The 25,460-nt window shown below is 49.8% G+C and overlaps 1 protein-coding gene across 7 annotated transcripts in view; it reads left to right on the top strand.

Moving 5' to 3' along the window:
* The window catches only part of DCLK2 (doublecortin like kinase 2), a 128,072-nt gene extending 106,832 nt beyond the window's left edge, over nucleotides 1-21,240 (top strand). For 5 of the 7 annotated variants that reach the window (XM_054562682.1, XM_054562675.1, XM_054562666.1 and 2 more), the window contains 6 exons: nucleotides 5,947-6,080; nucleotides 6,517-6,594; nucleotides 12,597-12,693; nucleotides 13,648-13,728; nucleotides 14,750-14,866; nucleotides 20,021-21,240. In XM_054562682.1, the coding sequence (XP_054418657.1) occupies nucleotides 5,947-6,080; nucleotides 6,517-6,594; nucleotides 12,597-12,693; nucleotides 13,648-13,728; nucleotides 14,750-14,866; nucleotides 20,021-20,248 (735 nt within the window). In that variant the 3' untranslated portion in view covers nucleotides 20,249-21,240. Of the gene's footprint in view, nucleotides 1-5,946; nucleotides 6,081-6,516; nucleotides 6,595-12,596; nucleotides 12,694-13,647; nucleotides 13,729-14,749; nucleotides 14,867-17,837; nucleotides 18,713-20,020 lie in introns of those variants that run through there. The other 2 variants (XM_054562695.1, XM_054562688.1) reach the window with 1 other exon arrangement.
* The last annotated feature ends 4,220 nt before the right edge of the window (nucleotides 21,241-25,460 follow it).

Raw genomic sequence — 25,460 nt, 5'->3', positions numbered from 1 at the left:
GTCACCCCAGCTTTTGCTCTTCCTGCTCATGCCTCTCTTCCTGTAGAATGACCACAATCACATGCAAACAATGACATTTTAGAGTCCAGACCAATCCTGCAATAAGGGACTGAGTTTCAATTTTGAAAATCAGTCTGACACAAGTCCATGATCACAAAATGTTAATGAGTTTCTTCAGTTGATCTGCATTTCTGCATTTATTGTTTACCAGATGGTACTGTCTGAAGAAAGGTAAGCAGGGAAATTATTTTGAGGCAAAATGTTCTGAAGAATAAATTGGAGATGGAACCAAAACATGAGGGTTCATTTAAGTGCTGGACATAACTTTGGACATTCTAGTACATTCACCTTTACAGATGTGGAAAGTGAAACCCAGAGAGGCTAATTTTTCTTGCTTAAAAGCCTGTTTGCCCCATTGTTCTGCAGAAGAAAGCCTTGCACTAAGGCACGCAAGGTGCTTTATAATCTGGCCCTAATTTACCTTTCCAGCCTCCCCTCTGCCACCAGCCATTCCCCACCCAGACAGCCAGCCAGCCTGCCAGGTGGCAGTTGCCTTTAAGCCACATTTAACACACTTTCCTGGTGGCCTTAATAACTAAGCAAAGCTTGCTAACTGAGCCCATCCTTGTGTCTCCATTGTAGAGGAATTTTAGAGAAGCTGATGGGGGAATTATGTGTGCGCACCCCTCTCCCCCCGCCGACATACTCAAGGCAGTTGGCTTATCTAGTCCTACCTTTCAGGGCTGAGCTGTGGGCACCATCACTGTTTGGGAGGCGAGGTTGTCTGAGTCTTCCCTACCATGTTAAATCCTGTTTAGGTTTCCTCATACCCTGTCATTAGGTAAGACCTGGCTTTGTCAGCAGCATTCTGCCTCATTTGCTTGTGTCCATGCTGGTCTCTGTTTGCACTGTGCTGCCTCCCAGAAATGTGACAAACACATTGACCTTCTAAGACAGCTGAGCACAAGGCGTGTCTTCTTTGACTGCACCCCTGGCCAGAGTCACTTGTGGTCCCCTCTGGTTTCGTGCCACAAAGTGCTGAATTTGTCACCTGCTTGTCTGTCTCCTACTCTGGGTTGCATAAACCATCAGGTGCAAGGTTTGTGTCTCAGTTGTCTTTATATCCCCAGAGCCGTCAGCAGGGCCAAGTAATGCGGCTGTGGATGTGGAGTGAATGTTTGGCGACTGACCACCAGTGGTCCCTCAGCTAGCTAGCAGCTGGCACTGGAGCACAAGTCTTTACTGCCTGTGACATATTGCACTAGGCAGATGATTATTGAAAGGAATATGCTTTGATGGACAGGCTTTGAGGCCACGCTGGGGACTTCCTGCCCAATCTGCGTATCTGGTTTCCCTCATGGTGACACCATTTGATGATTTCTGGGTGTCCTTTGGAGAGTATGTGAGGTTTTTTCTGACTGTTTTCTGCTTAGAGGGAACTATGTTTCATCTCTACCTGTTCCTATTAGGAAAGTAAATATCCCTGCTCTGTAAAATAAGGCGTAATATGAATTCAGTTTTATGAGCTTGAAGGAGGCATGGAGACTGAGTTGTAAACTGGGCTTCTCCGGGTAGAAGCGAGGACGTGGTGTTCTCCCCTCCGAAAACGCTTCTCGCCTAACGATGACCCCGTGGGGTGTGTCTGGCCCGGGCTCTTCGGCCACCTGGCCGTGTTGGGGCAGGGGCCTCACAAGCAAAGGTGACAGGACCTCTCCCGAGTGTGGCCAGACCCGACGCCGGTGGTAAGGAGGACACCCCCTTGACCTCTCCCAGCCGTGCCTGCCCCCCCACCCCAGGGGCTGCAGTTATCAACGTTCCCAGTGGATAAAGGAGCCACAGGTCCCCACGGACCCGTGGCTGCTGTGGAGCCAGCCCTGACCGCAGCTATGGCTGTTCAGGCCCCGTGAGGACACTGCTGAGACATGAGCAAAGTTGCCCGTAAACCAATGATTCCACTTTGCAGCTCACTGATGCTACTCTCATCTCCATTTCTTCTGTTTTCCACTCACGATTGTGAATCCATGGAGAATCCCAGCATCGGCTGCCTTGTCGTGCATCCAGGGCAGACACTGTCGTGGGGAGCGAGGTCTCCAACATGGTGTGTCCCAGGCTGTGGCCAGGGCATTGGAACCAAGTCCCTGATCCGTGTAGCCTGGCCGAGCTGCTTGTTGGCTCCTCTCCATGACTGGCGCCAAATCCTCCGTGTTACTCAAAGGAGAGGGGAAGGAAAAAGGTGATGGATGTGATGTCTGGATGGAGCTAACGTGTGCGACAGAAGGAAGGGCCATGGGTCAGCCTTCAGACACCCTCAGGCACACATATTTAGGTACAAGACGTGTCTGCCATTGCAAACCTACCTAGACCACAGAGCGGATTCTCGATTTCGTCGGCAGGTTGGCACTAAAAGTAAACACACGGTGACCGTCAGCCTCTTCCTGTTCTATAACCAACTTTAGTTTTTAAGCAGCAGAGCATTCAGACATCTGATTTGCATCCCCTTCTGCGGTGGCGGTGTTGTGATTTAAAACCCTGCCGCCGGAGCCATGTGGGTCGCCGTGTCAGGGAGCACAGGGCTGGCCGAGACACTGTGAGTTACAGCGGCTGGTGCCCTGTCACAGTTAACTATGAGGGACCAGTGATAAATCCGCTTTCCAGGAGTTCTGGGGACGGTAGAGAAGAGGGCTGGTTTCTCACATCTGAGGTCCTTCTAAATCATCAGGTTGACATTTTATTTAGAGAGCGTGCAGGGCCCGCTTTGTATGTGGGATCTGCATGCCTCCCGTTTTTTATTTTTGCATTCTGAGAGCAACTTTTCACGGAGCGCGCCTCCCCCTGCGGCTGGCGCTGCGGCTTTCACCGCGGGACTGTGTGACCTGGCCCCGTGGCCGAATGTGTGCGCCTGCCTGCGGCAGTCACGGCTCCGCCAGGCCTGCATGGCTTTCACGGCTCTCCTGAGACCTGCTTTCAATGGCAGTGCTGTTGGCTGGAACGCTCAGCTGGCTAGCCAGTCTGAGTCCTCTGTGCCTCAGTTTCCTCACCTGTAAAAGGGAGGCAACAGTTCTCTTCCTAGTTGCCCAGAGGGGTGACTATAGACGTCCAGGGAGAACACTGAAATCTGCAAAGTCCTGGGAGAATGTCAGTTGCTGGGGAGAACTGGACCCTCTGCCAGAACAGAAGGCCTGGAGTCCGTGGGCACTGATTCACCTCTTCCTTCAAATCACTTTCTTAAAGCAATACCATCTGTGTGTGTGTCAGTATCAGTCTCCTAAAGCAATGTCATAAATGCATGTGTGCGTACACACAGACTGATAGATATTTTTCCTGCTTTGAAGAGAATCTCCAGCTGAGATTTGAAATCTACTCAAATTGTCTTTCACATATTTGCCTCTGTGTCTAGCATTGGGGAGAGATGAATCAGATAAAATATTATTATTTCAGGCTTGTCTGCCCCTTATGACACTTTGCTTTTGATGTTTAGCCAAGAAGCACCACTTGCTCAGACATAACTCAGCGATTATAGACTGTTCAGTCCCTTTCTATTTCTGCTCCCGCATCTGAGCCTGCCTTCCTTATAGGGGATGTGAAAAACGGGACTGCTGGGGCCTCTGAGGATCTGACGACAACCCTTAAATACCCCTAGGCATCCCTAAATTGAATGTCTAAAATAAACACTATTTTTCAAAAATGTACCTAATGAGTATATATTAAAGTTATAAAAACAAAATAACAATGTCATGAATAAAACTTTTTTTTAACTCTCATGATACACTTAGAGTTATAATGTTATTTATAATGTTCTTATCACTGCAGTGACTTCGGGAATTTCTTTCTAAAGTCCGGGTTTCAGTAAATGCGTCATAAATTCTAACTGTAATTTCCTACCGCGTCGTGTTCTCGCTAATGTTGACATTAAACATAATGGATGGAAAGTCTTCCTAAGACTCCAGCAGCACTGAGAACCTGGTTTCTGCTGCTTTGGGCTGAATCATTAGCAGCTTTGAATCGGGTCCTGCCAAGTTGTGGGCTGACTCAGGATGATAAATATCTGTGAGGGACTCAAAATCCTCGGGGCGATGCCTGTGGAGCTTGGAAGTCATGGAGTGGCGTGCCGGGTGTATGTGTGCAGCACGTAAACAGGGAGGCAGCTATTGAAATGTTCAGGTGAAAAATATCCTCCTTAAACTCGTGAGGACCTCACATGTAAAGCAGGTATTTCAGTGTGACCCTGTTTTAAATGCCTGTAGGGATTGGAGGTCATTAACAGGGGGAGCTCTGAGGTTCTTGATGTTTTTTTTGTTGATGACTGTATAAATCACTCCCCTATTTAAGTATCAGACTAATGGATGATGTCGTTAACATGCTTATCTTGAAAAAACATAATTTTCTAAAATTTTCACCTCCTCTCCTAAGTAGTAATTTAGATCAAAATCTGGTTAGTTCATAGTAAAACATGAGGAAAAGCAAACTAAATAAGTTTAAAATAGAGAAAGATGTTACATGAGTACAGATCAGTCTCTGCAGTTATTCTCTGAAATTCAGTGTTTTCAGGATGGACATCCAAGAGACGAGTAGACAAGCACAATACAGAACACAGTTAGACCTGTAGTGTGTTTTCCTACATGCTGGATTGCTTCCAAGACCATCCATTCAGAATATAACTTCCAGACTCTTATCCCATAAGGAAAATGTGCCTATATATAAAATTTTTCCAAATTATGGAACCAGTACATGTTCATTGGAAACTACTGAAAAGTATAAGGGAGAAAGTTAAATTAATCCTCAACGTTAACACCTAGAGATAAACCAAACTATATATATATATAGTTTTGAACATTCCTTTTCATTTCACATAATATAGTTAATGTCCAGATTAATATTTTTTTGAAATGTGCTTATTGGTGATGTAAATATTTTACTACAGGGATATGCCATGACTTACGTTGACTAACTTACATGACTAAATACACAGATAAATTCTGAGATTGGTGGCCTTGTGTAGAACATTTAGGCCCATTTCTATTCCCTTAGGCTTGGTTCTTAGGAGTAGATTTACTGGATCAAAGATTATTAATGATATTAAGAAATATACACATTGCTAAAATACTTTCTAGAAGGGTTGCTTCGATTTAAGCAAAAACATTGACACTTTCACCAACATTGTTAAACTGTTTCCAATATGGTTATTATATGATCTAATCAGCCAGACCTTCCAGGACAGGGAAGGGACACCCACGGAGCCCTGATCCAAGCTTGGTCTGATGCTATCATCACACCAACCCCCTGCCTTCCCATTTCACAGATGAGGCAACATGCTCAAAGAGGGTGAGTGGTTTCTGAAGGTCACACAGCCAGAAAGTGAGGGAACTGCTGCTTGGTTATTCAGGTTCAGGCTGTCTGGTCCCAAAGTTCGTTTTCTGCCTACACTTCCAAGGTTCCCTCCCCTGTGTAATATTTACAGTCACATTGACTTTTCTAAACAAAACACGCAAGACTCTTAGAGAACACCTGGAGCTTTAGTGGGCACTCGATACACATATTTGAGACGTTCAGGTATACACAGAGTCAGCAGTCAGAGTCAGCCCGCAGCGCAGGCCCGTTTCCTGCCTCCAGGCGGAGAGGCCTCTCCGGCTGCATGAGGTAAGCGGCCACCACATCGCTGACGCTGTCTGAGCGTGCGCCTGTGTTCATTAAACTCCCAGGTAAGGCACCTTTGTGCAAAGGTGGACATTTTTTTTCCAATTCCACATAATCGTGCAAAAATCTCTCAAGAGCACAAGCAGAGCTTTGAAAACATCAAAGATAAATCACAAAGATATTAACGCAAGGAGAGATTTCTTTTGAGTTTATACGTCCAGGTCTTCATGCCACTTCTACCGAATTCCAAGGGCCCTCTTGGAATCGTTGAGGCAAAAAGCAACTTGTAGTGGTCGCTGGTTTCTGTTGCAGGTGTGTGAGTACCCCGACGGCACCAAGTCTTTGAAGCTGGGAGACTTTGGGCTGGCCACCGTGGTGGAAGGCCCCTTGTACACGGTCTGCGGCACACCAACTTACGTGGCCCCAGAAATCATTGCCGAAACCGGGTAAGGCTCCTGTGGTTCGGGTTGGTGCTTTATCTTTGGAGGGGAAAGGTATATTTTCCTCCCAGTGTATTCATTTGACTCTGGGGAAGGTGGGGAGAAGGGGAAACTATCGATCTGGACCATAACTTTGATCCCAGAAACTTGACTTTGTCTTTCTATGTTTAAGAGTCCTGGGCCTGGACTTCTGTCCCAGGGCTAGTCTTGGGAACATGGCAGTAGTTCCCCAGATTGTAATCAGGACTGGGAGAAAAGCAGATGCCTTTATCCAAAGGGCAGTTAATTTGTTTACATGAAGTGAACAGTTTGGTGCTGAAGACTCCCCCACACCTTTTTTTTTTTTTTTTTTTTAATCTCACAAAGGCAAGTAGTCCAGTAATGTGGAGGGTTCTGGTGGTTGGTAACATGCTTATCTCCCCCTTCCCCCCATGTTTCCCAGCTATGGCTTGAAGGTGGACATCTGGGCAGCCGGCGTGATCACGTACATACTCCTCTGTGGATTCCCGCCCTTCCGAAGGTCAGTGGCCCTTTGTGGGACAGTATTTGTATTGTAAGCTCTCTTCCTTTGATTAGGAAGCAGACGGTTTACTTCTGGCAGTCAAGACCAGAAAGTGGGTGATAAAAATGTCAGTTAAGAATTATATAGACATGGCTTTTACTTTTTATCTAATGTACAGCCTATAAATGTATATTCATGGACCACACTTTTTCTAATTTCAAAAAATTTATTGATTTTAGAGGAAGGGAGAGAGAGAAAAAGAGAGGCATTGATTTGTTGTTCCACTTATTCCTGCATTCATTGGTTGATTCTTCAATGTGTCCTGACTGGGGATCAAACCTGCAACCTTGGCATACTGGGATGATGCTCGAACCAACTGAGTTACCTGGCCAGGGCCCTTGACCATTCTTCTGATGTGAGGACAAGGCCTTTGCTCTGTGTAGAGTCCTCTGAGTTTCTTGTGGTCATTCTTCTGCGAAACACACTCATCGTCTTGTGTCTCCAGTTCCCATTCTCAGTTATTTTCAAGGCAAGTGAAGTTTAAAGATCTTTGTAAAGCAATCTGATCCTTCTAGGAAAACCTTTTTCAATTTTTTAATAGTTATCTCTCCTGCTTACTTTGGGAACCATTTTTTAACAACTCTCACTCTAAAGTATTCAACTTCTCATAACAGAAACAGAAAACTTTTATTTATCCATTCATATAATATTTAGTGGTGTAGAATTATAAATGCTTTCAACACAAATAGGCCTGGGAACAAACAGATCAAGTCTTTGGTGAGCATGTACCTCACCTGGCAGAGGTGGCCACATGCAGGTCAGGGTGTGTTACTGGGGGCATGGAGAACACCTGCTACTCAGCAGTTCATGGGTGTGGCATAAGCGTGGGCTTCACCCACAGCACCGTTTCCACCTCATGCTTTGGAGCAAATGAACGACTTTGAAGCAGAAGTTCATCTAGGGATACACGTTTGATTCTCTTCTGAGTGTTCTTGAGCTCTCTTTTCATTTTAATCTTTTTTGTTCACTTTACTACTCTTGAGTTAGCCACTGTGTATTCTAAGCGTCAGGAATCAAATGGTGAATCAACATATTCTTTGGGGTCACGTTTTTTATGGTGTAGTGTTTTGTCAGTAAGCAAAAAAACAGGTTTATTTTACCACCTCCCAACGTCTTATAATGAAAAGTTTCAAACATTCAGAAAAGTGGAAAGTTTTATCTTTTTGAAATGATCTACGTTCAGTTGACTTGAATGTTTTTAGCGACACTGCTGTTATCATAGGAGTGACACAGAGAGGCCAGTCTCTCCCTCTGAGAGTCTGTGGTGGAAGGACATACATTGCAAGAATACAGATCAAGAAAAATAACTAGAGCCTGAGGGCATGTTCGCCTGAGGGCATGTTCACTTGAGGGCTGGGAATCACCAGCATCTAATGGAAGATAGAGCAAGTGGGCGGACCCCCGACCTACTGGCATGGGTTGGGTTTCTGTACGTGGAAAGCTTTCTACCTGGCCATCGACATCGTGGTCTTCCATCAAGGTCATTGCCTAGGTGGATTGCACAGCCTGTAGGATTATTGCACATGCCAGGTAACATGTCCTGACTAATAACGACCCCGAGGGTTAGGGCTGTCAGGTCTATGATCTGGGCCAGCTCAGTAGGGGTTTGATGGTCTGGTGTGGCCTCGCTCACATGCCTTGTGGCTGACTGAGTGTCCGCTGGGACAACAGATACCACTGGGCCATGGGCCTCTCAGCCTTCGGTGGTCTAGCTGGGGTTTCACTTGACAGTGGATCCAGGAATCCCAAAAGCAGCGAGAGAGAGGGCAAGTTCTTCTCTCTGAGCACTTTTCAAGTCTCTGCTTGCTTCACGTTTGTTGATGGATATCCCATGGACCACATGAGGTCAAATAGCTATGCCTGCGGTAAGTGTGGGAGAAGATTAAGAACGCGTACTTACGGGGAACGGAATAATTTGGGGCCATTTTTTCTATCATGCTGTGCTGGGGCTGGTTTCAGTGATGGCCAGTTTTGGGAACTAATCAAGCATAGAGGTTAGTGTGTTTGCTAGCTGGTGACCTAGGGGCTGGTCACCGCATCATTCCTCTCAATGTTGGTTGACCCAAGTTGAGACCAGTTGGGACAGGGGTTTGGGGATCAGTTTTAGAGGCCTGTGTGCTCACAACTCCCTCTAGTGTTTCCACTTGCCAGTGCAGCCTGGGAGTTTTTCCTTGGACTTTGCTTTTTACTTTTTAACAAAAGTGAGGCTCAGATTAAACAAGTATGTGTATGTATTGTGACTTGATGCCCCGTGGACAGCAACTTCTCTGTGGGATCTGGAGATACATCTGGCTGTAAAAGCTGTAAAGCTCCATTCTGAAATCCGCTGCCATTATACGTTATAGTCAGGGACTGGCTTTACAGCCTCTGAAATGTACAGAAATGCTTTCTCTTTTTCCTAGGTTGTGATGAAAGGGAGTCTGTAACGTTACATGCTAGTTACAGAAGCGCCTTCACAGCACAGGGACATTTGGGAGAGATCCCCGAACCTGCTATAACATAAACTGCATATAGAGCAAATTAGGACATGGTGCTTTAAATAATGAGAGAAGACCATGGTACAGAATAAATTATCTACACAAATTTGTCCCTAAAATGAAAGTCCTTCCAACAGATATTTTAAAACATTTTCTTTGTTTTATCAAAGATCACTTTAACCCACAGCTGCTTAGTTGAAATTTGTTACTTGGGACTTAAAGCTTCAGCTTCTGTAACTATAGTGGCTCTCACTTTTCTTTTCTCAGGCTTTAGTCTTAGCTTGACATGTATCCTTCCTGCAGTTTTTCAACCCCAGACTCATTGTTCCTAAGAAGGATATTGGTTTTCTAAAGGGAACGGAAATTTTAGTTACTGCCTAAGCAAGTCTGTTTTAGGACCGCTGGCAAAAGATACTACTTACAATGATCAGAGGCGTGCCTATATTCTTTTCAATTAACGTTTTGGGTTATTTTGGATCTATTCTCCGAAGTGGGATAATGGGGTCTTAAAGGCAGTTCCATTTTTAGTTTTTGAGGTATCTCCATACCGCTTTCCACAGTGGCTGCCCCGGTCTGCACCCCCCCGAGTGCCCAGCGGTAGATGAGTGGCTAGAAAAGCTGTGGGACATTTATGCAATAGATACTGCTTGGCCATAAAACGAAATCTTGCTCTTTGCGGCAGCATGGATGAACCTGGAGAGCATTATGCTACGTGGAATAAGCCAGTCAGAGAAAGACAGGTACCAAGTGATGTCACTTACATGTGGAATCTAATGAACAAAATTAACTAGCAAACAAAATAGAAACAGACTCAGAGAGAGAACAGACTGACGGCTGTGAGAGGGGAGGGGGGTTGGGGGGCTGGGCGAGAAAGGTGAAGGGGTTAAGCAAAAACAAAAACAAAAACAAAAACAAAATAAGCCTCAGACACAGATGACAGCATGGTGACCGCCAGAGGGAAAGGAGGCCGGGGGAGGTGGGGGAGAGCAGAGGGGCGTAAGTGGTGACGGAAGGAGACGCCTTGGGCCGGTGAACACACAATGCACTATACAGATGATGTATTGTAAATGGAACAGTACACCTGAAACCTATATAATTTTATTAACCAATGTTACCCCAACAGAGTCAATAAATTTTTTTAAAAAAGTAATATTTGTATGACTATACTGAGATTTTACTTAAACACAGGCACACCCCATACATGAAATGTATGGACATCATTTATGAAATAACATTTTCAGGTTACCTTGCAGGACCTTTACCTTCCTGACTCACCGTTGAAAAGAGGATGGACCCAAACTTTTTTTGTTTTGTTTTTGAGGTTTTTCTTAATGGAAATTTTTAGACTTAACAGCACCTTGATCCAGGGGCTATATTGTTTTAGTATAAAGAAGTGCCCTGAAGCATCTCAGCCAGACTACAGAGTATAAATGTGTTAATAAATCCAGCACAGATCCAATCAGAGAGGATTTTTTTTTACGTGACCACTAAGAAGCATAAGTTACTGTTGGGCTTTCAGTTCTCTTAGTGAGGGAAGCCTGAGGCCCTTGCAGCACACAGCGTGGGTTCTTCGGGGTGAATTCTAAGTGCCAGGACATTCCAGGTTTTGTTTGTTGATTCGGGCTGTGTTGCCAAGACCCAAAATGAATGCTGCATACTCACTTCCAACTTTTCAGCTGTTTATCAACAAAATAAAAGCCATATGTGTTAACAAAATATAAGTCATTTGAGATTTCAGGGCGGGGGGGGAATGGGAGATGAGTGGAATAATAGCGATGGCTAAAAGAAGTGATTCTAGAAATAGGTGATATATTTTATATCTTCTACTATTAGTTTCCTGGGGTCCCCTGGCTTTCTAAAAGTTTTTGTAAAATCTCATTGTGTTTTAGGTGTGTCCTTTACTCATTTTGAAGGACATTGGGCTGCGTGTAGTCAATAGGGAAGTAAGTAAAAAAGGAGAGAGAAGGTGCAGATGTCTAAAACAAAATGTGTGTACACTCTCAAAGGAAACCACTTTTCAGGAGCATGGAGATCGGGGGGACCTCTTGATTGCCTGGTTTCCTAGTCCAACTTCTGCCTCTCACGTGCCTGTGGCCCTAGACTCCATGGACCAGTGGCTGGGATTCAGCTGGGCTTGGGGTGTGTCACAGACATGTGCAAATCTCACCAACTCTCCTCTTTCATAGAACAAGAACAAAGCAGCCATGTCATCACATGGCTCCAGAATTTGTCTCTAGGCACTGTCCTAAATGACCCATTTTTAAGGACACCACATTTGTCCTTGCCCACTCTGAGAGGGCTGGTAGCATGATCAGGCTCCTACTCAGAAGGCCGGGTGCCCTGTGAGCTCCCTGAGCCATAATAGGCCGCGGGCCACGTTGGGAACTCCAAGGGAAATGTTGTGCCAGATGAGCCTGGACTTCCACTTCTGGACTATGATCTTGACTCCGTCAGTCCATCTGAGTTTTCTACTAAGGCTTTGTAATGACCTCAAAAGATAATGACTTTGTTCTCACTCTGGCCACCGGCGAGCCATCAGGCAATGACGGGGGCTCTGTGGCCATGCAGACGCAGGCGTCCAGGAGGCAGGGGATGTCCAGCGTGCTGAATTTTCCCCGGCAGTGTGTTCACATTTCCATGGCATGTCCCATTGCAAGTCGAGTCGTCCTGTATTCATTATGCAGCAGCCGTGCGCGAGCGCCCCTTTGAGTGTGGGACAGGTAGGCACAGGCTGAGGAAGGATGCCCACCCAGGGGCTGCGAGGAGCACTTGTCTCAACCAGTGTAATTCTCGTTGATGTCCTTGGTCGGGCTCTTTCTCTCAGGCTGAGCTTAACTGAAAGTCAAGTTCCAGTGAGGAGCTCATCACGTCAGGACTGTTTTATCCAGATTCTGAGCTCCATATGGCTTTTTCCTGTGTTGGCTGCTTCACTGATCCTTGGCTGTTCGATTGGAAAACTGGAAAGAGGAAGGGCAAAGAGCCCTGACTCAGATGAGCTACTTTTCCACTCTGTTCCCGTGAGAGATTAACTGAGGGCAGATGCTGAGATTCTTTTCTGAAATGAGGATTTGTATGATTTGTGGACCTCTTGTTTTCTTGTCTTCTTTACTGAGGCAAAATAGACATAATGCACAATGTATTGCTTTACCCATTGCCAGTGCACAGGGCATGGCACTGAGCACATCCAGAGCCATTGCGCAGCCATCGCCAGCCCTCCCTCACCCCAGCTGGGGCTCTGAGCCCACCCCGCAGGCTTCTCCGGTCTCCCTGTGTCTCCCTTCTCTCTCTCCCTCTCTGATTCCCAGACCCGTGGAAATGTTCTTGAGTTCATGTCTAAAAGGAAAAATGTGTCACCGCAAGTGCAGTGGGGCGAGGAAATGCCTCAGCCAGAGACTGGACTCCTTTCCCCCCTCTTCCCGTGAACATTTTGTTGAAAAACTCTCTGGTGACTTTGGCTCTTCTTCCTTTCTTCGTCACTCACAGTGAGAACAATCTTCAGGAAGATCTATTCGACCAGATCTTGGCTGGGAAGCTCGAGTTTCCAGCCCCCTACTGGGATAACATCACAGACGCGGCAAAGGTACCATCCAGGCTGTTTCTGTGGGTGTGTTGCGGCCAGGGGTCCTCGCTTCACATGGGACTCTTGGTCTGGAGCTCCAGGTCTGCCTTGACTTTGCACAGTGGTCCGTCTTTACGTTCATTCCCAAGTACAGTCTCTGAACCTCTTCACCAAATCCTGAAAGCTGGCCTGGCTGCCTTCCCAGCTCACCCTGAGACCCCGCTTTAAACCCTAAACATTTGTGTTTTCACTTATTCAAGCAATACGTGCCATACGTTGCCGTGTATAACGTGCTCCTGTGTGTAGTGGGCACCCACATTTTTGGCCCAAACTTTCAGGGAAAAAAAAAATCATCCTTTTTAATTTTTTAATTCAGTTTTTATTTATGCATATTAGGACACAAAACTGGTTATTGCATTCCAGGGTATTATTTTGCATATGGGTATCATTATTGCTTTCTAGAGTTATACTTTTAATACACAAGCATAAATAAAAGAATTAAAAACATTTATATAGATACAGAGTTGGTTCTATCCATGTATAATGCACACCCTTATTTGTCCCTCAGAAATTTGGGCAAGAATGCACATTATACACAGCAGAATACGGTATCAGACGCCCATCAGAATATATGAATGGATTCGTGAGACGTACTGAATTGCCCAAAGGGGTAACACTGCAGTGTTTCCTTCTGGAATGATGATCGTGAGCAGAGCTCTTAGGGGAGGACACCTTGGTTTAACACAGACTGAGGAGAGCCCTCTCTTCCCTGCGTGCTGTGCACCCAGTGAGGCTACTGCGTCGCAGAATTGCCTTGTCGGCACTGGGAGTGTAGGTGACAATGGCTTTGCAGTTCAAACGGCTGAGCAGCTGTGTTGGCTGTTCTGTGAAGCACTGGTGTAGACTCAGATTCCTGTACTTATGCTGGAATTACCCCCTTTTGTCTCCTCTCTGGTCGTCTGTTTTTCCTTGCAGGAGTTAATCAGCCAGATGCTCCAGGTCAACGTTGAGGCTCGGTGTACCGCAGGAGAGATCCTGAGCCACCCCTGGGTGTCAGTAAGTACCCACATGCCCGGGAAACAGCGCCTGTCCATTCTGGGGCCACGAGTGTGGCGCAGCCAGGAGCTCTGTGTCTCCAATGAGCGAGGAGCACGGTGCTCTCGCGAGGGAGCAGGTGGCACCAGGATCCTGGAGCGTTCGGACCTGGGCAAGGCACTGACCCTTTCTGGGCCTCAGTTTCCCCCACAGCAAAGTGAAGGGGCGGCAGGAATGCTATCTACGGTGGCGTTCAGCTTTTGCCTTCTGTAGTTCTGGGGACCGGGGGCTTTCAGGATCTTCCCAGAGATGAACTTTTTTCAGACCCCGATCCCTCCAACTTCATGGCGCATGATCACAGGAGACCTTCTGGTGTGGGTAGGGAGGTGAGGCACAGGCCCTTCCAGGGCCAGGCAGAGAGGTGTCCTGCCAGCTAGGGTTCCTCTGGGCTTGGGGGGCACCCCGGGTTTAGGGCAGAGACGGCCCTGGGACAGAGACCTTGGAGGGTCGGCACTGCCCTCGCTCCTGGAGGCTCCAGCAGAGGGAGGCTCACCTACCAAGGGCTCATGGTGCCCCGTGCTCCTCTGCCACCTCCACTGTCCCCCAGGCCCTGACATCTGGGTCTAGCCTCTCTGGCTCCCGCTGAGAGACAGGGCTCTTGGGCCAAGTAGCTGAGATGCCATGTTATTTTATGAACAACAGAGACTAACAACAAACTGAAATCTTGATTAAAATAAAAACTTCATTAATTTTGGTGTGCTAAATTATATGGCATTCGTGCTGTGGGGACGGTCTCAGAGCCCCGGAGAATGTCCCCCTTGTGCCACCGGAGACCTGCGCTCTGGACCTGAGGAGCGGGACGAACTGAGTCGGGTCTTTCTGGGGGCCCGGGACTGCTGAGTAACAGGGATTGTTTGTAATGGGTTGTCGTTCCCCCAGCCTCTTGGGTCAGGTGGGCCCGTGAGGAAGAGTTGGTGGTGATGGGGAAGAGACAAGTTTTAGCCGTGAAAATCAAACCACTGTATTTGCTTCTTCGCTGTAGGACGATGCCTCCCAGGAGAATAATATGCAGGCCGAAGTAACAGGTAAACTAAAACAGCACTTTAATAACGCGCTCCCCAAACACAACAGCACCACGACTGGGGTCTCCGTTATCGTGGTAAGTGGACTTCACGCCCTGCCTTTGGAGAGCGGCTGTGTCTGGCCTGGCTGCTCAGCCAACACTGAGGCTTTTCGAGTAAAGAGCCAAGAGCTTCCCCCTCACGGAAGCTGGCGCCTTCCCTGTTCCCCTTTTCACTTCAGGATTGGCTTGGCATGGGACGGGCCCCCATCTGGCTGACGCCCAGGCCTCGGCCCCGGGTGGGGAATTGTGCAGGTACCGTGAGGCCAGACGCCGCCCGGCGCCGAGGAGCCCCGGCACCCCCAGGCAGGGCGCCCTCCTGGGCAGCCGCTCCTGCCCCGCCTGCCCTCTCCTGCAGGGGCTCCCACGGCCGGCTGGGGTGCCCAGCGGAAGGCGGCACCTCCCTGCCTGCTCAGGGCTTCCAAAGCAGGCTATTTGAGGTGTGAATTATTCTTTGGAACTTGGGATAAGAAACGGCCCAAGTTTAAACAAATGCCATCTTAAAAATCAGTGTTTTGGAGCTTTTTAAAAGTACAGAACAATGTAAAAAAAATAATTAGGTTTCTCAAGGTGGTTAGAATGGTATGAGAAGGCAGTGACAGTGATTGCCATCTTTTTTCAGACCTTCCTTCTTCCAAAATGTTTTCAAGGTCGCTTATCTAAATCCATGTACACAACAGATGAGAGTAAGTGAAGTAACATTAAAGTAAGTGCAGCGAAAGGAAAATAAGGGCTGCAAAAAATATTGAGTCAGAATTGTGGTCGGCACCCCTGACGAAGCTGTCGGACCGGAGCCCTTGCCGAACTGAGGCCAGAAAGCGCCCTGAGCGCCCCGAGCGCCCCGCACCTGCTACCGAGCCCGGCGCTGCTGTGGCCACGCCCCCACAGGCCCGGGAGCAGGCCGGCTGGTCTTCGGGGGCCTGTCTTCCAGATCGGGTTTTCTAGAAAATGGCTGCCTGAATGTTGGCATCTCGGCCACACCTGGCAACATTGGGTCTCAGCAGCACCTAAGGCCACCTGGTGGCCTGACGGCTGCTGATGGGCTGTCTCCACAGCCCCATCATCCTTACCTCTGGCCTCTCACCTTCTGGAAAGGTTCGATTGCTTCCTAACCAAGTAGAAGGGAAGCAGTTGCTTGTGCTCATGCTCCGTTGTAGTCTAGGAACCTCAGAATAGCCAGAGAGAAGTTGGAGGAAGCCCCTCCCCCCCACCACCCCCACCCCTGTGCCTGTAAAGTACATCTGTTGAGTATCCGCCACCTCCTTAGCCTCGCAGGCCTGCCCTGCCCTGCCCCTCTGCCCCGGGGTTGCGGGTATCTGGGAGCCCCCCCCGCCCCTCCCCCGTTTGTCCCTGTGCCTCCCTGACTCCTCCCTGACTCCTCCCCTCCCCCCACCCCAGGCAGCGCCTGCAAAACAGGATCTTTTGACATGTTTCAGTACTTGGGGGGTGGGGTGCCAAAATATGGGAAGGCCTCTTCAGTTGTGGTTTTCCTGGCTTTTTAGCAGCGTTCTGCTGAAAGCCTGAGTGAGCCCAGCTTTCTCAGGAGCACAGCTCCGTTAGACGGAAAGAACCGTCCTGACTGAGTCCGTTTTCTGGGGAGTCACCCGCCACGGCCGGGATAGGGGGTGGACAGTCTTGCCACCTGCACCACTGTTAGGCAGCTTCTGGGAACATTGAGGAAAACATTATCAATTGGCTCACTTGACCTGTAATGAAAAGCCTGAGGAACAGTGATTTGTTAGAATCAAAACTGAATATTGTATATTAAGTTTCATAGTCTCCCAGAGCTGTGCCCAGGGCTGATGAGAGAGCTTCGCCCTCCTTGTGTGGGACGCCTGTTGACTCAGGGCCCAGTCAGGCGTCGCTGGCCTGTAGCCTGCAGCGGCCCTGGGCTGACCCAGCCCTTCCGCCTCATGGTCCGGTACAGGCTCTGCTCTGCATAGTGACGTCCAGACCCCCTTGGACGGAATCTACCTCTTGTGGTTGACAAATGGCCTTTCCCCATTTTGTTGACGGAGGTCCACAGTCAAGTGTCAAACTCCAGAGTATAACTGGATGTTTCCGTGAATGAACAGCCTGTTGTTTGTAACCCCCACGGTGATGGTAAATATTGCATGTTCCCACGGGTGTTCAGCTGTCATTCAGAGTGTGTTGGCAGGGCTCCGCCTAGCCTGTTCCCCACACTGCTCTACAGGCGAGTAACTCCGAGGAACCGCCGAGTCACACGCCACCCCCAGTACCTGCAGGCGGGGTCAGGAACGCTTGTTGCTAGAGACACCGATTCTCCACGGCCAAAGAGCCAGCTGTGAATTTTGGCTTGTGCCCAAAAGCAGGGGCGAGGAGGCCCCTGCAGGGACATCATGCTAATCCTCCCCCACCCGAGGACCTGGCCCAGGGCACGGTTGCGTGGGGGCAGCTTGCAATGCTTCGGTGTTGTCACCCTTGTCCTTTTCCCCATGACTGTGTGTCTGTGTGTCCTGCCCTTGGGAGCAGTTTTAAATGTTTTTGTATAAACAATAAGCACAAATGACTCTCCCTGGGATATACAGGGTCTGGCAGAAGTAAGACCTGCTTGAGCGTGGTTGGTAGGGTAATAGTAGGGGTATAACAATTGATAGTTTTAACTCAAACATTTCACCTAAAATGTTATATGGTATGTGTGAGTGTGATCTTCTTATGTTACAGAATTACATGCTTAAGATTTTGTAGTAGAAGATTGTGTAATTAAAAAGTGGGCGTTATTTGTTCTCATAACTGGAGTATGTGAGGTTAATATGGTTCCCTGCAGATGCAACTAGTAGTGGAAATACTGCATAAGAGTTTGAGGTGGAATCCTCAGATAACTGTTGTATGACCTACAGACAGAACCTTACTGTCCACTGTCACCTCTTGGCCTTAGCCCCCCAGCGTTGGTGCCTGAGGCTCCAGGGAGGAAAATGAGAGGACAGGAATGGTACCTAACAGTGAAAGAAAGCAAAGTTGATGCTGTTGTCTGCGTTTCATTTGACAGTTTGATTTGACAGTTTGAGAAACACTTCTGAGTTTCACTCTTTACCCAGCTGAGACTCTGGGGACTCCTGGAGCAGAATTCGGGTATTCAACACGCGGTGCTTTGTCAGAGCAACTGCTAATTCTCAGCCCCCCCTTACATCTGCATGCATGCCTCAGACTTCTGACACCAGCGTCCAGCTCTCAGCTTCCTGTCAGTGCCGGTCTCCTGTGCCTACTGACGCCCTTTCCAGCCAGCCAAGCACGCTCGTGGAGAACTTTCCCAGCTTGCTACACTGCCTCCCTTCACAGATTAAACGCTGGCGAGTGCTCAGAGAAGAGGGCTCCAGTAGATCTTGATAGCTGCTATTTCTTACATAGGTGAAAAGGCATCTTTTTGTGAGTGACAGCATAAGACGGGTACCTTTGTGAAGGCTTTTGTTCTCTTTCTCCAAGTACATTTCCAAGGATGTGTTTTTATTAGTAAGATGGGGTAGAGTCAGCTAGCCTTCGGGATAAGAGAAGAGAATTATATTGGATAAGATTTCAGCTTAAGACAGGCCGACAGTGGTTTTGGATTGCACTTGCATTTCTCGGACTTGCCCTTAACATGCAGAGGAAAAGGCAGGGCGTGTGCAGAGCAGGCAGATTGTCTGTCCCCAAAGGCTCCTCCCAGCCTCGGGGACTAGAGGGCGCCATCTTGTGGCACAATAGGGAACGGTAAGAAACCTGGTTCACCTTGAATCTTGACAGGAGAAAACCGTAAATGCAAAAGGTGTGCTTTCCTGCTCCAGGGGAATGATGCTTCTTTCAGGGGGAAATCTGGGCATGATTCGGGCTTAATTTAAGCTAGATGAAACTGTTTCAATCGTGTTGCTTCTGTTTAAAGTAAGTCTAGTTTCTGTCCCTGCTTCTCTCCCCCTTCTCCTGCCTCTCCCGCCTCTCCTGCCTCTCCCGCCGCCTGCATTTGCTCCCCTCTGACTAGGTCCAAGGCAATGGTATGTACTAACTGCACTGCGATGCTTTGTTCTGCTGCACACACGTTCTCCCGACAGGAAGAGAAAAGGAGAAATAACTGGAGGTTTCTTCTACCCAGGAGAAGTGTGTGGTAGAAAAAAACAAGGCGGCTGCCTCTCTGCATGTTCAGGGTCCCCGTGGAAGGGTGGCTGGGCTCCTCTCTCACTCGGGGCATGGAGGCTTCCACAGTTCCCTCCGCCCCTGCCCACTGCCAGTGTCCTTGGAAAGTACCACGTGCTCACCTGGAACTTGGAAAGGCCGGCAGAGAGCACCTGTTTGACAGTTGGCACCAAGTCCCTGAAGGCAGCCACACACACATCTATCTTAGAGGGCCCTGCGGTTTATTCCCACTTTCTCCAGACTTCTCCATGTGTTCAGTCAGGGTGCTGAAAGGATCGGGGGTGCGCCCCCCGCCGCCCAGGGAGTTCTGTGGCCGAATGCCTCCTGACGGGCTGTGCCTTTTAGCTACCGGTGCCTGAGAGCTGGCGGGTTTCACTGGACAAACAGGAAATACTCAAAATGAGGCAGAGGAGAACAGTCTCCCCTCTCAGTCTAGGGTCAGGAAGGAAGACAATTTCTTCACATTCCTGGCTGTTTCTGTGCTGACGAGTTGAACAGATTTAAAAATGCTGGGGGTGCGGTGAGGTCAAGAAGAGCAGGTGAGGGGATCGTGGAGGGTCTGAAATGGGTAACGTTGCACCACGCAGCCCCCAGGCCTCCGCGGATTCTGCAGCCACGGGGACTGTCAGGGGATCACTTAGCAGCACTTACCTGACACAGGAGTAGCATCCCCATCTGTCATGGAGAACTTTCTTTAGAAAAGTTCGCTGTCAAAACCCTAGCATCCTTGTAGCGTTTGCTTAGTGACCCAGGATTCTTTGGGCTTAAGGGCTGGGTCTGGCGAGAAGCACTCAGGACTCAGGTTCAACTCAGAGCTAGAAAAGTCACCTGGGGCTGCCGTCCGGGGCCGGGGACCCCGAGCTAGGAGCTGAGGTCTGGTGTGGCCTGTGCCCAGGTGGGCCCCCTCAGCCTGCTTTGCCCTGAGGCCTCCGCTAGAAGAGGGGCAAAAGGTTATTTCTCCTCTTCTGTTTCTGAGTCCCGTGCATGCTCTGTGGTGCGCTCTGTGGTGGTAGCTGTGGCCCGGGCCCCCGCCAGGCTAACCTGTCCTCTCTGTTGGTTTCTCCTCAGAACACGGCTCTAGATAAGGAGGGGCAGATCTTCTGCAGCAAATACTGTCAGGACAGTGGCCGACCCCTGATGGAGCCCGCCTCTCCGGCTCCTCCCTCCGCCGAGCAGCCCCCTGTGTCCGGGGCGGCGGCCCCGCCCCCCGCCCCTCCGGAACCTCCCACGTGCCCCTGCCCTCCCGCCGCCGCAGCCTGTGAGCGGGCAGGGACCTGGCGCCGCCACCGTGACTGACCCTGGCGCACAGGCCCGAGCCTTGACTGCCGAGCCTCAGGCCGCCGGCACAGCCCAGGCTGCCTCGGTTCGCGCTCTGGGCTCTGCCCTGCAGCTCCCGGGGGGCCACATGCAACCTCAGCTTTGGTGACAGATATTCAGAGCAGCTTGTTTTAAATTATCCTAGTTTCAGCTCAATGGACATTTTACAGCATCATCAGGAGAATGTGCAACTTTTTTCCAGCATTTAATGCATTTTTATAGAAATACTTTGGACGAGCCAAGACCTCTCCCTTACTTGAGGAAACTCCGTCTCCTTTTTTCTTACGAAGAACCTAGAGCTGCATCTGCCCCTTGGTGGGTGTCCTGTGGGAGGTGACGTGGCACCTTCCTCTGCTGATGGGGCTGGTGGACAACAGAAGAAACGAGCACCGAAGAGACAATCGGCCGTCGGACACCAACCCCGCCCGGACGTCCCCGGGGCTCTCAGGCGCCGCCCTGGACTCGGCGGGGCTCACCTCAGACGGCACCGGGTATTTATTTGTACACGGACCGCGGGGAAGGTCACTTTCTTCCCAGACAGGGTGTGTTTCTCTCAACTCTTCCCACACTTGAATTTCAAATTTTAATGAAGTCCTTTGGGCTTTTCCCTGGAAGGCCGGGCGCACGCGGCATCGGCGGCGGCGGCGGCGGGCCAGCTCCGGGGGAGCGGGGTGAACCGGGCGTCCCGCGCGGCCCGGCCGGCTTTCCTCGCCCGCTGCTCGTCGGGGCGGCAGGCGCAGCAGCCCAGGAGACGCCCAGCACAGGCAGGACTGGGCCAGGGTGCTCCGCGCGACCCCCTCTGGTGTTAACCTTCTGGAAGGCTGCTGGCAGTTTTTCCTGTTTTCCACCACTCTGCTCTTTTTAATAATTGTACATAATAGTGTATTTGTTTTACCTGCTCACCTTCTAAACTGGTGGGTCCTGTAGTTCCTTTGCATTGTTAGATTTTTGCCCCCTACGAGTGTACCCAACCTGCAATAAACTCTTCCTTACTGAGAAAAAGCAGTCGGGGTGGGCAGGGGTTTCTGTGTCGTTTTGCAAAGGACGGGTGATCAAAGGCCCGGGTTTCAGCAGGTGCCAGTGTCTGATTTGTGAAGGCTGGGGGCCGTGGGGAGAGGCGGGAACGATGCTTGGGCAGCTGTGTCTTGGTCAAAGTTCATTTGATTCCAGGCGCAGAAACTCATGCAGCAAAAGCTCAACAGGGATCGCTGACATGGGACAGGAATCTTATGGAAGCAACAGCAGGAAGGTGAGGCTATATAGAAAATGGGGAGTCAGGGTAGATGTTCCTCTGTCTGTCTGTCTGTCTCTGTCCCCCTACCCTGCGCTCTGAAATTGTGTGGTCGTCTGTCTCTGCTTTTGGTGCATTTTGGATCTTGTGTTCTGTTGCCTTGTAATAGCTGCTTGCCTATACCTCTGGTCACAGGCCCTCACCTGTCCCCCACTCCTCCAGGCTGCAAAACCCCACAGCCTGAAGCCATCTGCGTGGCTCCCGATCTCTTAATTGCTGTGCTAACGAGATGATTACACAATGATTTGTCTCTGAGCTGGTGCTGACCCTGCATCTACAGGCTGGTTGTAATACAGGTGGGCGTCCCAGTCCACAGCTGCAGCAGCTACAGCTTCCAGAGCAGGGCAGTTTCAAAAAAGGCTGTGATGGACAGCTTTAGAATATTCTGCTCATCCCTCTCCTTCCTCAGAGGCTGAAGAGCCAAACTGTCATAGCTTCCAATGGAAGTACTTTGGTTAATGGAAGCGAAGACGTGAGGTGGAGAGGGGAACAGAAAAATGAAAACAGTGCTGGAACAAGGCCTGTGGCACTGGCTGACCAGAATCTGCAACCTGACCCTGTCCCTTCAACTGTGAGGTCTAAAGACATTTGCTAAAAACTTAAGAAAATAAGTGGCCAGTCGGCGGTGACAGGATGAGAGAACACCTTTCTTCTTTCCAGCACCTGCGCCCACTCTCTGTGCCGCAGTCAGATGGCCTGGGACGGGGTGGGATGGGGGAAGGCCTAGGGAGTGGAAGTAAGTAGCACAAACCAGGTGTGGAGGGGGCCTAGCAGCGGCCGGGCAGTTCTTTCGGAATTACTTGTATCCCACAGATACCTAGAGTGGTGTGCGGTGTGAACAGAGCCGACCAAGAGGTTAACGGGATGTAGCCCAAGGCACAGAACTAGCGGGAGACCAAGCCACGGTGCTGTTTCAGGTTCCCCCCGATGTCAGAGCCTGTGCTGTTAGGAGGTCCCTGTCCCCCAGGTCATCTGAATGATGATGGCTCTGACACCACAAGCACATGGGCCATTCGCCTGTGATTTTAGTGAACATTTATTGATCTCCTGTTCTCAGGATGCACATTCAATGCAGGTATTTAATTGCCGGGTTCCTCACTCCTGCACAGTGAGAACGGCATGTGCTTGTTTTATGTTCATTCCTTTACTTGGGCTCTGCATCTAAAGACATTGGCCTTGAAATAGGGGTAGAAAAGGGGAGCAGTGACCCGCCGAAGCCATCGCGAACTGCCTGCTAGGCCCAGCGTCTGGACCAAGAGTCAGTGAGTGTGTGTGTCTCTCTCTCCGTAAAGGTTGTGATGTGGGACTATGTGGAACATACAAATCAAAAGCATTGGGCAGACCCTTCACAGGATATTTTCGTGGATCACACTGTGGTGTGCGAATAGGAGATGAGGCCATTCAGAGCAGACTGACCATCCTGACAGGGAGACTGCCGAGAGCTGCAGTGTTGTCTCAGAGAAAGTTCGCCAGCCCATAGGAATATAACGTGAGCTACGCAACTTAACATTGCCTGGTACCAGATCTAAAAAAATGTAAAAGGGAACAGGATCATATATCTTATTTAACACAATATATCTAAATATGCCCAAAGTATTATTTCAACATGTAATCAATATTAAAAAATCATTGCGCTGTATGTTACATTTTCGAACTAAGTCTTTGAAATCAGCGTGTGTCCCCATTCATGGCACATCTCAGTGTGGATGAGGCACGTTCAAGTCCTCACGGTCACCTGTGGCCCCAGGGTGGCTCTCCAGAGAGGCCACAGCCTCATCTCTGTCCTCGCTCTTGGCCCCTGATGGGAACAGTGATGTAGAAACCATGCCTCTCCATCTTTTTAAATGGGGTGAACTGATTTAAAATGATCTTCGCAGCCTCAAACACTGGTGCAAACCCGGGGTGTGAGATCGAAGGGTGATGCTGACCACGGAAGCGCCCGAGGCCTTGGTGGGCGCCACAGCCTGTGGGCCCTGCTAGGAGTGGGGGGTTTCAGTGATCGCCGTTTCCTCAGGTGCCTACAGAGCTGCTCAAGTGTCAGCAGCATCCTAAGCTGCGCCGCAAGGACTCCCTGTGGACGGCGGGCAACAGGAGCCCGGCCCCCTGGGTTCAGAGCTGTATTCTGGGGCCCTTGAGGTATGCAGCGCGGGCAAGGCCGCCCTCACTAGGAGGCAGCCTGGGCGGTGAGGGGCTCGGAGCCCAGGCTGCCAAGGGCTGGCGAGGTGTGTGTCAGGGGACACTAGCGGCCCCCCTGCTAGGTGTCTGGCTATAAAAGACCTGTTCTGTAGCAGGGGCGCAGCTGTCTCATAGTGGGTCCGTATGGTGGCCTGAGGCCAGTTGGTAGGAATCACAAAGAGTCAGGTGTGAGTGCAGAGTCAGAGGAAGAGTCCGACTCTGACCGCAGGGCAGTCCGGTGACAGAATTACCTGCTTTTTACGGGAGCGATCACCTTGTTCTTGGAAATGCCTAGATGCTACATAACCACTGCCACAAACGTTTGCAGGGCACAGAGCGTTTCATCCTGTCTCCTTTGAGCCACAACACAGCCGCGAAGGAAAGATGCCCATACCCCATTCATTAAACGCAGACCCTCAGAAGGGTCTGGAGTGCACCTAGACTTGCTGAAGCTGGGATGGCTTTCCCATGCTGCCAGGGCAGCTGTCCTCGGGACTGGGCTGTCCCTCTTGGTGGGCACAGGTGCTTTAGAGGGGCCGACTGTGTCGTAAGGCGCAGATGGGATGAAGTGGGGAAAACTCCTGGTAAAGTGGTAGAAAATTGATGCGGCTGAGAGGTTGGCAGAGCAGGGGAGAGGAAGCAGGCTCTCCAGGAGGAGGCTGACGTGGACGACTCTGCTGGGCTTTGCCCAGCGGGGCTGAAGATTAAACCTGCAGCCCTGACTGCAAAGGCAGTTAGCGATGGGGAGGAACTGCCACCATTGAATGGCTGAGGGAAGAAAGGGTCCAATCAGTGCACTAATAGTCATTTGCAACTGACATACCCCTGCCCAAACGTGAGCCCTTTCATCCGGGGCCAGGCTGGGTACCACAGGCCTCCAGTGTGGTGGGGATGGTCCCCACCTTCTGGGCAAGCTGGGCGAGTTGCGAGCCCGGGGCACCTGCCTGTGCTGAGGCTGCACTTGGGTCTGGAGAATGTCTTTCAAATTATCCAAACCCAGAGCTGCCAAGCAGCCAGCTGCTTCCTGCCAGGTCTGGGCAACGGCAACCTTCCCAGCTCCCCCCAAATCTTGGTTTTGGCAAGAAAAATATTACTGAACTTGAGACAGAAAAATAACTCATGTTTCTGGCCTATGCCTGCTGCGGTCTCAGCCTTCACAGGCACGTCTGTGGGTTGCCTTCTCCCCTTGCCGGAGCGCCTGGCTGTCTCAGAAGATAGCTTGCCGAGAGGCCAAAGCGCCCTTGGTTCCATCAGAGAGAAAAATGTGATGTCCCTTGGTGTGAGCCATCTGCATTTCTGGTTCACAGCAGCCAGGGCCAGCAGTGATGTGTCAGCGTCACTAATAGTGGCCTTGAGCTTTTTAAATAGTGATCTTGTGACTGTGGGGGACCCAAGAAATGCATCACGGCCTACACTTTTCAAAGCTATCTAAGAGAATCCAAAAGATGTTTCTCCTACTCACCTGAGAAGAAATAGAATTTTTATTTTGTTATTTTACTGATTTGCTATTAATGGTCTTGTCCTTTTCCTTTTTGGTTAGGACAGTTAGAAACATCTCAGCTTCCCTGCAATGCTACCTTGTGGTGCCTAAAGGATGGATCGACATCTTTGTACTTGGTGCTACAAGAAAGGGACATAGCTCGCGGGGCTGTGTGCTCTCCTGGGTGAAGCAGAAAACGTCCCCTCCTCAGCACGGAAGGCGGGAATAGCCACATGGAGGTCCCA

This window comes from Pteronotus mesoamericanus, unplaced genomic scaffold (genome assembly GCF_021234165.1).
Source record: "Pteronotus mesoamericanus isolate MK-2021 breed Mesoamerican mustached bat unplaced genomic scaffold, CSHL_Meso_final contig_163, whole genome shotgun sequence".
In the NCBI taxonomy this organism is placed as follows: domain Eukaryota; kingdom Metazoa; phylum Chordata; class Mammalia; order Chiroptera; family Mormoopidae; genus Pteronotus; species Pteronotus mesoamericanus.
The sequence above is the reverse complement of the archived record's forward strand: the minus strand, read 5'-3'. Positions and strand labels throughout refer to the sequence as shown.